The sequence below is a fragment of the Myxine glutinosa genome, chromosome 12, assembly GCF_964187855.1.
Source record: "Myxine glutinosa chromosome 12, kmMyxGlut1.1, whole genome shotgun sequence".
Classification (NCBI taxonomy): Eukaryota; Metazoa; Chordata; class Myxini; order Myxiniformes; family Myxinidae; genus Myxine; species Myxine glutinosa.
This window is the reverse complement of record NC_136272.1, coordinates 26,045,113-26,059,592: the sequence shown is the minus strand read 5'-3', so window position 1 is coordinate 26,059,592 and position 14,480 is coordinate 26,045,113. Positions and strand designations below refer to the sequence as shown.

General features: G+C 42.5%; 1 protein-coding gene across 1 annotated transcript in view; it reads right to left on the bottom strand.

The window, feature by feature from the left end:
* Positions 1 to 14,480, bottom strand: part of LOC137438074 (sodium channel protein type 1 subunit alpha-like) — a 259,043-nt gene that overhangs the window by 187,473 nt on the left and 57,090 nt on the right. The window contains 4 exon segments of the mRNA XM_078766607.1: positions 316 to 382; positions 385 to 443; positions 566 to 655; positions 2,860 to 2,978. Coding sequence (XP_078622733.1) covers positions 316 to 382; positions 385 to 443; positions 566 to 655; positions 2,860 to 2,978 — 335 coding nt within the window.

Sequence of the window (14,480 nt, the reverse complement as noted above, 5' to 3'; positions counted from 1 at the left end):
CCGAATCGGGAAGTTATTGCACTGGAGGTTTGTGTGGAAGGTTTTTCTGTTTGACATTGGTTTTCGCTGGAGGCTTTTTTGTGGACGACTTATTTTTTTAACAAGGAGGTTCGGTTGATTATGCTTAACGTTATTGTGCTGGAGGTTTTGCTAATATTGCTGGATGACCTTGGTGCAGTTTGATTGAACATTAATATCTTTATCAATCAGGATCTTAATGAATAATCCTTTTTTTCCAATACTGATTGAAGATAACATGGTAACAAAGAATATATATTTATATATATATATATATATAAATAAATAAAAACTTACGCCATGGTGATGACCATAAAATCCAGCCAGTTCCATGGATCCCGTAGAAAAGTGAAAATTCTAAACAAAATCCTCTTGCAAGAATCTTCACCAAGGACTCGAATGTGTAGATTCCAGTGAATACATATCTGTGAGAGACAGGGAAAATATTTCAAAAATAACTTCTGTATAGTGAGTGTAGATAAGGGTTTATTACTCACAGCACCAGAAACAGAAACAACAACCACATCAACAACCAGTTTGAAGACACTCGACAGTTTTGGACCAAGGCGGAGGGTCGCTCATTGTCATGAATACACAGTTGGTCAGGATGGTACACATGATGATCATACTGAACAGAGTGCAGATAGGTCAAGGAAACTGCATTATTAAGCACTGCGAAAAAAAAATTATACTTGGAACATTCCATCAAAAAGCAACCCCGACCAAATCCCTCTGGTCTGGCTAGAGTTCAAGTCATTGATCTTGCAACATTTAAAACACCGACATTCTGCACAACATGGAAAATGCTGTCTCGTACTACAATAAGTTCTCATACAACATTGCTTCTAGCAACATTGTTTTGCTATAACATCGCTAACCGTTTCGTCACTCGACTTTAGTGTTGCTTTTTTGTTAATATAATGCTTTCACTTAAATGTGAAATCAGCTTAAATATCACTTTTTTTGGTTGTTAGGTATTATATTTTATGGTTAGGATGTTATCAAATGTAAATGTACAAAAATATGCTTTTTCGACTCATTGGCCCACGCATGCAAAGCGAAAAGCAGGGTTAAATGGCACTCGGTGGAGCACATACCACCGCCAGGCTGAACAGTTTATGTTTTGTATCCCACTGATAGGTCGGATCTGATTCCGTACCTGAACCAAAATCGAAGCAGCTCGTTCTCGTCACTTAACCAAACTGATCCACCTAGTTTTGTCATGTCATCCCCAATTTTTTTTACTATCATGCTACATGTCGTTTTTGGCTCTATCACTCAATAAAAATAAAAAAAACAACCACCTTTAGAGGCCATTTTCCCCCGCAAAGCGGGGGTTGGCCTTTTTCGGGAACCGTGGTTGTTGTTGTTTTTCGGTCCCCTTTTTGAAGCAATGTTTTACGGCCGGATGCCCTTCCTGACGCCAACCCTTTTTTGCCGCCTTTAACGACAAACAGGGAATTACCAGTGAACTGGTACTCAATTAGCCGACCTCGGAAGGATGACAGGCTGAGTCAACCCCCCTGGCGTTAATTCAGCGATCGACCGGGATTCGAACCCAGGATCCTAGGATCCCAAGCCGGCACCCTAGCCGCTAGCCCAACACCAGGGATATGGTGAAGGAAATTTGATTTTGTTGTTGACCTTTCGCATATGTTGACCTTTTGGCCTATGCTGATCTCGAAAATAGTTGGTGGTTAAATTCAGTTAGCTGATATTAAATCCCATTCAAATTTCAAGTCAATCGGGTGAAAATTGAGGATTTTAGAAATTCGAAAAAAGTGGTTGACCTTTGGCCTATGTTGACCTTTTGTCCTAAGCTGATCTCAAAAATAGTTGGTGGTTGAATTCAGTTTACCGATATGTAAATCCTATTCAAATTTCAAGTCAATCGGATGAAAATTGAGGATTTTAGAAATTTGAAAAAAGTGGTTGACCTTTGGCCTATGTTGACCTTTTGTCCTAAGCTGATCTCAAAAATAGTGGGTGGTTGAATTCAGTTAGCCGATGTGTAAATCCTATTCAAATTTCAAGTCAATTGGATGAAAATTGAGGATTTTAGAAATTTGAAAAAAAGTGGTTGACCTTTGGCTTATGTTGACCTTTTGACTTCAAAAATAAATAGGATTTTGTCGGACCACGATCTCTACCATTTGGTGAAGTTTCGTGAAGATCGGTTTAAAATTGTGACCTGAAGGCAAGTATAAGTGAGCGGACAGACAACACACACACACACACACACACACACACACACACACACACACACACACACACACACACACACACACACACACACACACACACACACACACACACACACACACACACACACACAAACCGGAGTGTTAAACATACTTGTCAAAATAATTTTTTATTGCCAAGTAATAACAAACGCAACCGACCAATATACTTGAAAAATCTTTGATTTTGCAAGCAACAAACAAACGGACAGGGGTGAAAACACAACCTCCATCCACCTTAGGTGGCGTAAGTAACAATTGGTTTACGTCTGTCTATCTGTCTGTCCACAAAAGTCAGTTTATGATCGAGGAACAACTTATTTAAATACAATGTTATATTTTGAACACGAATCGGAACATGAACCTGTAGTTTAACAGTACCTGTAGTTGTCTTTGAATTATTTCTCAAACATTTCTGCCATGTTATGTTTCTACAACCTGCATACAAGATCAAAAGTCTGAGTTTCGTATTTGTACCAAGGCTCAAATCATTTGGCTGTAAAGGCCATGCCAATGAAAAATATTTTATCTGCAAATTAGTGCCACTTCGCCGGCACTGGCACTCATCCTCATAATGTACAAAAGCATGAGCAAAGGATATGCGTGGATCAATATCTTGATGGCTATTCTTCTTAAAAGGTTCATGGGAGTAAGCAGGTAAAGTGCAGCTGTGGAACTGAACCGAAAAATGCATTTTCCGCTATTCAATACTATAAAAGTCTGCAAAAACACATACATGCACACACACATTAAACAATGCATACCATCATGAAATGCACACTCCAATTGCAAGGTTCTCTCAACTACTGTTTAATAGCACGACTATTGCTGTTGATAATTTTTAAGTCAATTGTGCAACCTCACAAATACCTTCTTTTAATTTTACGACTCTATCAAATTTCACAAGTTAGAGGTTGTCTATTGACCATCTTATTATAATAGAGCAACGTATTTGGTGATGTTTGTATGTTTATTTGTGACCAAAACGTCTTCTTCTTCTTCTTCTTCTTCAAATAAATCAACACCCAAAACACAGTCCGTGAACTCTAAATTACGTACTGTTGGAATGTACCTTTTGACCCTTTAGACTGCTGCGACCCCTCAGACCTTTGACGACCCTTTAAGTCCCCCAAGGCCCTTAAGACCACCAAGACCCCTGAATACCCAAAATACCCTTAAAGACTGCAAAGACCCAAAATACCAAGAAGACCCAAAAGACCCTTAAAGACCCTGAATACCCAAAATATCCCAAAGACCCAAAACACCCAAAAGACCTAAAAGACCCCGAAGACCCAAAATACCAGATCCTTAAATACTCAGAGGAACCAAAAGACCCAAAAGCCCCTGAAGACCCAAAAGACTGCAAAGACCCAGAGGATCCAAAAGACCCTGAAGAACCAAAACACTCCGAAGACCCAAAACACCCCGAAGACCCAAAACACCCCGAAGACCCAAAATACCCCAAAGACCCAAAACACCCAAAAGACCTAAAAGACCCTGAAGACCCAAAATACCAGATCCTTAAATACTCAGAGGAACCAAAAGACCCAAAAGCCCCTGAAGACCCAAAAGACCGCAAAGACCCAAAATACCCTTAAGGACCCAGAGGATCCAAAAGACCCTGAAGAACCAAAAGACCCTGAAGAACCAAAACACCCCGAAGACCCAAAACACCCCGAAGACCCAAAACACCCCGAAGACCCAAAACACCCTGAAGACCCAAAACACCCCGAAGACCCAAAACACCCCCAAGACTCAAAACACCCCGAAGACTCAAAACACCCCGAAGACTCAAAACACCCCGAAGACCCAAAACACCGCGAAGCCCCAAAACACCCCAAAGACCCAAAACACCCAGAAGACCCAAAACACCCCGAAGACCCAAAACACCCCGAAGACCCAAAACACCCCGAAGACCCAAAACACCCCGAAGACCCTTAAAGACCCTGAAGGCCCTTAAATACCCTGAAGAACCAAAATACCCCAACGACCCTTAAAGACCCAGACAAACCAAAAGAGCCTTAAGACCCAAAAGACCCTGAAGACCCAAAACACCGTGAAGACCCAAAACCTCCCGAAGACACAAAACCACCCGAAGACCCAAAACACCCTGAAGACCCAAAACACCAAAAAGACCCAGAAGACCCAACATACACGGAAGGCCCAAAAGACCCTGAAGATCCAAAATACCCCAAAGACCCAAAACACCCTGAAGACCCAAAAAGGCCCATAGGATCCAAAAGATCCTGAAGACCCAAATGGCCTCGAAGACCCAAAACACTGTGAAGACCCAAAACACCGTGAAGACCCAAAAAACCCCGAAGACCCAAAACATTAAAGACCATTAAAGACCACTGAAGACCATTAAAAACCACGAATACCATTAAAGACCAGGAGGACCCATTCGACGCTTTAGCCCCATTAGACCAGCTTGGACCCTTCACTATTGAGAGCTTTAGACCACTTGGACCTTTTGAGATCATAAATAAATAATATCAGCAGTATTACAAATGAAATGTTTCTATTATGATTGGTGTAAATCACGACAACACAGCAACTCACGTGGTCATTATTATCGTCAGTTAAAACAAGCATTTGTAAAGTTACTTTGACTTGATTAATCGAGATGTAGATCGTGACGTGGGCAAAATAAAAGATACGTCATAAAAACCCGGCAGGAAGTCTAAGGGAGGTGGTATATTGGGGGCACATCTTCTTGTGAGGCTGGAAGTTCGACTTTGCCGTCCAGTTTTTGATAAATTTGTATTGACCTTACCTTCCAGCTCGAACTGATCATTTAAAATAAATATATATTTGTACTCGGTTCCTTTTTATTTATACGTATTGGGTTCTGACTTCTGATTTACAGTATATATTCAATCAGAGCACAAAATATACTCGTATTTGGACGCTCTCCCCCACAATTCCCCCATCACCATCCACCCCATCCCTCCTCTACCATTCCCCCACTTCCCCCCACGATCCCCAATCCACCATAACCACCACTAACACCCACCCACCATTCCCGCCATCCCTCACTCCCTGAGAAAGCAGACATGGTCAAAGATGCCTATCCCTCTGAAACGATGTGTGGTGAGGCGCGCGGAGCGCACCGAGTCACGCTAGTGTACACAATTGATGAAATCTCGCCTACACCAATGATAATAAATAATAATAAATGTTCCCTTACAAGGACCTTCAGAGTAGGAGGAGGCTATTAGGCCCATCAAAGCCATTAGGCTAACTTGTGAACCAGTGATGGTATTTTGACCAAACTAGGTATAAGTATGCAGTGTGTTCCAAAAGGACCTGTAACTTTCGTTGTCAACATATTTAGTACCACAATTGATACAACGATACCCTTTGTTTTATATGATACAGAAACTCAAAAGTTTTTTTAATTTTCTGGTCTGGTGGTTTAATGTAAAAGAAAATGGCGACTCCATGGTCATGTGTTCAGAGCGTCGAATGGTTCATCAAGACGAGATCTGACACGCAAGTTCAGCGTAATTTCCGTACAAGGTATGGAAGGAATCCGCCATCGCGGACTAGTATCTGAGAGTGGTACAAGAGGTTTAAGGAGACTGGCATTTGTCAGAAACAGAAAAGTACCGGTCGACCAAGCACAAGTGCAGCAGACGTTGAGCGAGTGTGTGAGTAATTTCAATAAAGTCCCAGAAAATCAATCCGACATGCATCCAGAGAACTGGGACTACCAACCACCAGTGCACGCAAGGATTATGCACAAAAGACTGAAGCTTTATGCCTACAAGGTGCAGATTCTGCAAGAACTCAAACCAAATGACGGACCCAAACGAAAGGCGTTTACCTTGGAAATGCTCAGTCGCATAGAGGATGATGAAGTTTCATGAAAAAGGTCATGTTCACAGATGAAGCTTGCTTTCATTTATCTGGTAAGGTCAACCGCACAATGTGAGGATCTGGGACTCTGAAAACCCCCACATGGTCATTGAACACATATACAGTCCAAAGGTCAATGTGTGGGATGGCCTTCACAATTACTGCTTGGTGGTTCTGTTTTTCTTTTCGGAGGATACAGCGATCTCAACGATTTACATGAACATGTTGGAAGGGTTCACCTTCCCACAGATTGAAGACCTGCAACCCAATATCATTTTTCAACAGGACGGCGCTCCCCCTCATTGGGCCTTAGGCGTTCGAGCCATCCTGAATGAAAAACTTCAGTTCACTGGATTGGCTGAGACGGACCAACTGCCTGGCCCCCACTATCACCCGACATAACCCCCTTTGATTTTTTTACTGTGGGGGTTTGTCAAAGATATGGTCTACAACACCGAGGCGGCAAACCTGCAGGACCTTCATTGTGGGATCACAGCTGCATGCGCACTGGTGGATGCAAACATGCTGAGCCGAACATGGCAAGAACTTGTGTACCACCTTGATGTCCTGCGCGTGACAAATGGCCCTCACATTGAAGTGTATTGATGGTGTGCACAAAACTCAATGAGTTTCTGTATCATAAACCAACGGGTATTGTTGTATCATTTGTAGTTATATACATGTGTGTATATATATATATATATATATATATATATATATATATATTAACAACAACCAAAGTTGCCTGACTCTTTTTGGAACACCTTGTATATTATGATGCAAAGATGAACTGATTAGATTTCGGCGTCAGTAGTCATATCAGGTAAAAATATGATACTTGAGAACAGCTGAAGGGATTTAAATCAAACTTGGTACACGAAATATAATGATGTAATAATGTGGGCAGAAGCATGTCAGTTAACGTTGCGACATCGAAGCGTGCCGTTGTAGTTAGATATTAATTACAAAGATTTGAATAGTATTTCAAGTTGCAAGTTTAAATTGATCCAAGTAGCTGAACTATATTCACTTGCAAATGCTTGATTCAGATTGACAGAATATTTCATCAAAAGCATGATTGCATAATGCTGGTTTGATTCCTAATGTAATGGAAGGTGGAGAAAACAGCTGGGATGGTGCTTTTCAGTAATCGTGCTAAAAATAATAGAATCCATGATAGTAATGTGCAACAATTGCTAAAAATTGAGCACATATTGAGGAGCACACTCAACCAAAATATCATCAATTCTTCCTTGTCACACATCCAACTTCTCGACAAAACTTTGGCTGAATCCATCCATAACTTTTTGAGATATCCTGCTGAAGGCCAAATGGACAGACAAACAGACAAGGGTGAACATAATTCTGTCTATCTTCCATTTACAGAGATAATAAAGGAAATAATAGAGCAAGTCAGACAAAAAAATAAGCAGAGGACAGAGAAATGATGCAAAAACAAATCAAATACCATGTGATTGAATACAATAAATAAAGCCAATCAATCTTTTAAAAACTGATATTACTTTGTGCCATGGAATATGCCAAACAAAAGTGTACAAGAAAGGCCAGTGCAAAGATTTGGGAGCAATCATTTAAAATGTACTGCATGTATAAATATCATAATCAGAAGATTATCTTTAATTCTACAAAAGTACAAATACTCCAACAGAAAACATATTACAGATGAGAATATATATGATGGATGATCATAAAAATCATTAAAAAGATCATAAAAAAGGATGATCAAGTTGATGAATCGATAAGAAATAAATGGTCACAAACAGTAGATGAAATTTCGGTATTGCCAAAATCGATGATTTTGACGGACACTTTGGAGGAGGGTCCCACAAAGCAGTCCTTAAATGAGAAGGAGCTCCCAACAGATTTCAAGAAAAAATGCGCAATTAATACGGAGATAAATAGCACACGATGCCCCTGATGACGAGTTGAGGTCAAGATCCTCGGAAAGCAGCTGCTCCGAGAGATCCAACCCTGGCAACCCTAACAGCATTTGAAGCAGAATGCCATTAATATGGAAAGAAGTATGATTACTATTCACAACCCCGCAGCAGGGACCCGACAATGTCACAGTGCAAGACAGGAAAGTGGTGCAATCACGTTTAGTGAAGAGAGTAGTGTCTAGTGACTAACAAATTCAAAAGTGGCAGCACAAGAGGAAAGAATGATGACACCAACAGTGGTAGTAGATATGAGCAAGGAGGTAGATGAAGATGTGCAAGAGGAAAGACATTGTTATGATGCAGAGGATGAGCAGCAGAACTTGAAAGAAAACAAGGCCAATATAGAAGAAGTAAGAATACCATTCAGTGAAAGATCACAACTCTGTCGAATGCAAAGCAGCAAAAAATACAAATGAACTTGCTAAAAAAAAACAAGAAAAGCACTCAGAAAATTGAAACACAAAACAGGCCTCTCTTCAGTCCAACCAACATTACGTCTTCTATAAGACCATCCATCAAAGAGAAAGTAACAAATGCAAGGCCATGAGAAAAAAAGTCTGGTCTCTAATGGATATCAAATGCCACCAGTGAAACATGCACTCAAAATAAGAACAGATCAGTTCATAAAATAAACAGAAGAACAAGCATTCTGAGTATTGCGCTGCAATACATGTCCCCTACCGGCAGTCTGTCGTCCGGAAAACTGTTAGGGAAATTACCAAGGGTTATTTACCTACAGGTTCTGAATCGTTCCCAATCGCTAATTACCTCAGGACGGGCTCACCTGTGATTCGCACTCGGGACTTCGATTTATACACCTTGCAGACAGGTCAGCAGAAGCACGACAAAATAAGTTGTTGATAAAGAACCTTTCGAGTCACTTAATATCAGTAATTTATTATATTTTCCGGTTCACGATCAATGATCGATGTGTATATATATATGTTGATCGGCTTGGCTCCGCCCCTCCGGAAAGCACGCGCTGTGTCGCGCTTTTGATGTTCGCGAGACCAGGCTGAGGGCGCGCAGTGCGGCTTGAGGAGAACTCTAGAATAAACAAGAGATATCCATTTTTTAAATATTGTTGCGGTTTTGAGAACCCACACTTGTATATAAACTCTTGTAAATATCCCATTATTAAAAGGTTAAAGGTAGCACCCCTAGTTAGTCCACAAGCAACACGTAGGCCACCATAGGATTCAGTTATTTCTTTAGTATGTGTTTTAGATAAGGCCGTGTTTCCAATAGTTGAATCTGCGTTGCGTCGATCAAATAAGAGTAGGCCCATTCCGTCCATTTTTGCCAACCTCTCTCTCCAAGCGACGCCATTACGCGCCTCTGCCAGCAGCGTTCGCTACCTTAGCATTCGCTCAAGCGCCGCCATAAGCCATGCGGTTAGGCCCGAGAAAGGAGGCGGAGCGCCAAGAAGAACGTGTGGCCACGTCATCCAGTCATCAAAGGCGTGGTCGGTAAGCCCTCACCAGCCAACCTGGGCTGAAGGAACATCACCAATGGGCGTGGCTTCGGGCAGCGCGGAGTGATCGCGTGGCGCATTATATAAGCGCGAACGCAAAGCCCTTTCAAAGGACTCTCGCGAAGCACTCGAGTGGAAGGTTGGCGGTAAAAGGACTCGGACTCTGACTTACTGCGGGAGAGAGCTCACCTTCACCACGGGACTTGCGTGCGCACGGCATTGATCACAGAACTAATTGGGAGAGCGCATCTTATCAAAGGAGGACTTGAGAGAGAGAGTGCGCTTGGCACAAGTGTGCACGAATTACGTACGCAGCGTCCCAGCCTCCCCCGTGATATAAACTGTCCTCCCGCGTCCAACTACGCGCGGAGCTGCCTGCCGGGTTTCGCCCGCTGGACTGCAGCCGACTGGAGCCTGAACCCCATCGCCGGACCCTCTACCTGGCCATCAACCATCTACAAATCCCCGTGTGAGTGTGTACGTTTGTCTGGGATATTAGAATAAGACTGTGTTGAGACTGCCCTGTGTTCTGCTTCTTCGTCTTCCTATCTTGTACATCCCTTTCGTTTCCTCTTCTTCTTGTAAATTGTAATAAACCCATCTTTGTTCTTCCTATACTCTGGTTTCCTCTTGTCCGATCGCATCCGTCCTTTCCCTCATTGGGTAAACGTGGCACGATTGAAACCGCTAGAATCGGGTTTAGTCACTTTGTTAATAGCTCGGATCGCGGATTGCTATCCGCTCGGCATTTTCCATCATATCCGTGGTTCGAGCGGGAGTTATCCCTCGTTTCCGGCCGGCGTTAGTACTTAGGTAGTAGTGAACCCCTAGGCCTAACAAACCCTATCTAACGCCGCGCCGGGAAGGACGTTATAACCCCCAGGACTCGGGCCGGCCAGATAAAAAGACAATTGCTAAAAATTATCAGCATTAACCCCCCCTTGATAAGGGGAGCGCTGACGTCCGAGATCCGTAACAATTTTGGTGGATGGAAGGTCCGGCAATGGGGTCCGGGCTCCAGTTGGCTCCAGTACAGCGGGCGAAACCCGGCAGGCAGCTCTGCGCATAGTTGGACGCGGGCGGACAGTTTATATCACAGGGGAGGCTGGGACGCTGCGTACGTAATTCGTGCACGCTTGTGCCAAGCGCTCTCTCTCTCTCAAGTCCTCCTTTGATAAGGTGCGCTCTCCCAATTAGTTCTGTGATCAATGCCGTGCGCACGCAAGTCCCGTGGTGAAGGTGAGCTCTCTCCCGCAGTAAGTCCAAGTCCGAGTCCTTTTACCGCCAACCTTCCACTAAAGTGCTTCGCGAGAGTCCTGTGAAAGGGCTTTGCGTTCGCGCTTATATAATGCGCCACGCGATCACTCCGCGCTCCCCGAAGCCACGCCCGTTGGTGATGTTCCTTCAGCCCTGGTTGGCTGGTGAGGGCTTACCGGCCATGCCTTTGATGACTGGATGACGTGGCCACACCTTCTTCTTGGCACTCCGCCTCCTTTCTCGGGCCTAACCACATGGCTTATGGCGGCGCTTGAGCGAACGCTAAGGCAGCGAACGCTGCTGGCAGAGGTGCGTAATGGCGTAGCTTGGAGAGAGAGGTTGGCAAAAATGGACGGAATGGGCCTACTCTTATTTGATCGACGCAACACAGATTCAACCATTGGAAACACGGCCTTATCTAAAACACATACTAATGAAATAACTGAATCCTATGGTGGCCTACGTGTTGCTTGTGGACTAACTAGGGGTGCTACCTTTAACCTTTTAATAATGGGATATTTACAAGAGTTTATATACAAGTGTGGGTTCTCAAAACCACAACAATATTTTCGTTTAATTAACGATATCTGCCAAACCGCGTGCCCTATCGCAAATTCCAAAAGGACATTTTAGTGGACTGACATGTTGAACAGATCTGTGAAGTTTCCCCTCGATTGGATAAAAAATGACGGAGGAGCTCGGTTTTCAAGGTTCATGCTGAAAAACGTCATAACTCTGAAACCATGTGACGCGTGACGTCATGCTCGCTGACTTTTTTGTTCGTCATGGGTATGCAATTCAGCCTGCAAAGTTTGGCCTCGATCTGTTCAGCCGTTGCAGAGAAAAAGGGGTTTTCGTGTTTTCACGAAAAACAATATGGCGGCCGAACCACGTGACCTGTGACATCATAATTGCCATTAAAATATTCTGCAGACAGAGTCCCCCCTACGGTGAAAATTTGATCTCAATCGGTCCTATTATTACAGAGAAAATCTTTTTTAAAGGAAATTAAAACTTAAAATGGCACCGAGTTAAGTATCATCAGAATTATCAGAATTCCCAAAGTTCAAAGTGCCATAACTTTGTGAAAAATGATCGAAACGTCGTGAAGTTCGAACTCGATCTGTAACTTATTATGAGGAAACCATGTACCAAGTTTGAAATCATTAGCATTAAGCGTTTAGACAAAAAGTCCAGAAAACTGTTCTTTGCGTGACGGACTGACGGACTGACGGACGGACAGACTGACGGACGGACAGATGGACAGATGGAGGGACGGCGTGCAAACCTATAGTCCCCTCCGGTGTACACCGGTTGGGGACTAATAAGAACAATTCAAGAAGGGAAATATAATTATATAAGCCTGAAGTTAAAAAATAAGAAAAATAAATAAGGATAAATATGTAATTAAAAAGAGGGCAAAAGTAGTACGGATAATTTGCAGGGGAGAAACTCAAATGTAAATGATAGCACAAAATAAATTATGACAGAGTAAGCAATGGAAAAAAACAACTCAATCACACACGGGTTGAGTCCTGGTGTGTTTCACTTTTTGGCACAGCAAGGAGTTTCAAAATAAACTGAATTAATTATACCCCAAAAAGGGGAAAAAATAAATGCAACAATTAAGTCTTCAGAATAACAAGCATTCTGAGTATTGCGCTGCAATACATGTCCCCTACCAAAGTTCAAAGTGCCATAACTTTGTCAAAAATGATCGAATATGCAAATTTATGCATGGTTGATGCTGGTTTTCAAACTTGATCTGAGGTATGCTGAGACACGTGTGTCACGCCTCACCTCGTTGATAAGCCTGTAAGGTCGCTCCATGGAGCAGCCTGCACGTATTGCACTGTGTGAATTATATAATTACCAACTCACGGTCTGAGGTACTAGCGATTCAAGAGATATCCATGTTTTAAATATTTTCGTTTAATTAACGATATTTGCCAAACCATGTGCCCTATCGCAAATTCCAAAAGGACATTTTAGTAGACTGACATGCTGAACATATCTGTGAAGTTTCCCCTCGATTGGATCAAAAATGAGGGAGGAGCTCGGTTTTCAAGGTTCATGCTTAAAAACGTCATAACTCTGAAACCATGTGATGTATGACGTCATGCTCGCTGACTTTTTTGTTCGTCATGGGTATGCAATTCAGCCTGCAAAGTTTGGCCTCGATCTGTTCAGCCGTTGCAGAGAAAAAGGGTTTTTTGTGTTTTCACGAAAAACAATATGGCGGCCGAACCACGTGACCTGTGACGTCATAATTACCATTAAAATATTCTGCAGGCCGAGTCCCCCCTACGGTGAAAATTTGATCTCAAATGGTCCTATTATTGCAGAGAAAATCTTTTTTTTAAGGAAATTAAAACTTAAAATGGCACCGAGTTAAGGATCATCAGAATTATCAGAATTCCCAAAGTTCAAAGTGTCATAACTTTGTCAAAAATGATCGAAACGTCGTGAAGTTCGAACTTGAACTGTAACGTATCATGACGAAACCATGTGCCAAGTTTGAAATCATTAGCATTAAGAGTTGAGAAAAAAAGTCCGGAAAGCTGTTCTTTGCATGACGGACTGACGGACTGACAGACTGACGGACTGACAGACTGACGGACTGACAGACGGAGGGACGGAGTGCAAACCTATAGTCCCCTCCGGTTTACACCAGTAGGGGACTAACAAGCATTCTGAGTATTGTGCTGCAATACATGTCCCCTACCAGCAGTCTGTCGTCCGGAAAACTCTGTGAATTATATAATTAACAACTCACGGTCTGAGTTAACTCGGATAAACATTATCCGATTTGCACCAAATAAAGTTCATGAATGGTTGCACAGACCCCTACTTCTCACTAAAAGGGGGAAAATAATGTAAATCGGAGTTAAAATAAGCCCGCAAGGTCGCTCCGTGGAGTAGCCTGCACGTATTGCACTGTGTGAATTATATAATTACCAACTCACGGTCTGAGATAACTCGGCTAAAAGTTATCCGATTTGCACCAAATATAGTTCATGAATGGTTGCACAGACCCCTACTTCTCACTAAAAGTGGAAACAGAATGTCAATTGGAGTTAAAATAAGCCTGCAAGGTCGCTCCGTGGAGTAGCCTGCACGTATTGCACTGTGTGAATTATATAATTACCAACTCACGGTCTGAGATAACTCGGCTAAAAATTATCCGATTTGCACCAAATAAAGTTAATGAATGGTTGCACAGACCCCTACTTCTCACTAAAAGGGGAAAAAGAATGTAAATCAGAGTTAAAACAAGGAATATTAACAGCTTTGACTTACCGCACTCCAAATTATAGTCCGGAAAACTGTTGGAGAAATTACCAAAGTTCAAAGTGCTATAACTTTGTCAAAAATGATCGAAACGTCGTGAAGTTCGAACTTGATCTGTAACTTATCATGAGGAAGCCATGTACAAAGTTTGAAATCATTAGCATTAAGAGTTTAGAAAAGGAAGTCCGGAAAGCTGTTCTTTGCGTGACAGACTGACGGACGGACAGACTGACAGACGGAGTGCAAACCTATAGTCCCCTCCGGTGTACACCAGTAGGGGACTAATAAAGACAAACTAGAACTCTGGAGATTTCCAGCATTCTTCTAGTTTGATGACCCAAAAGAACACAACACAGGAGAATTTAACAATGCAGAGCC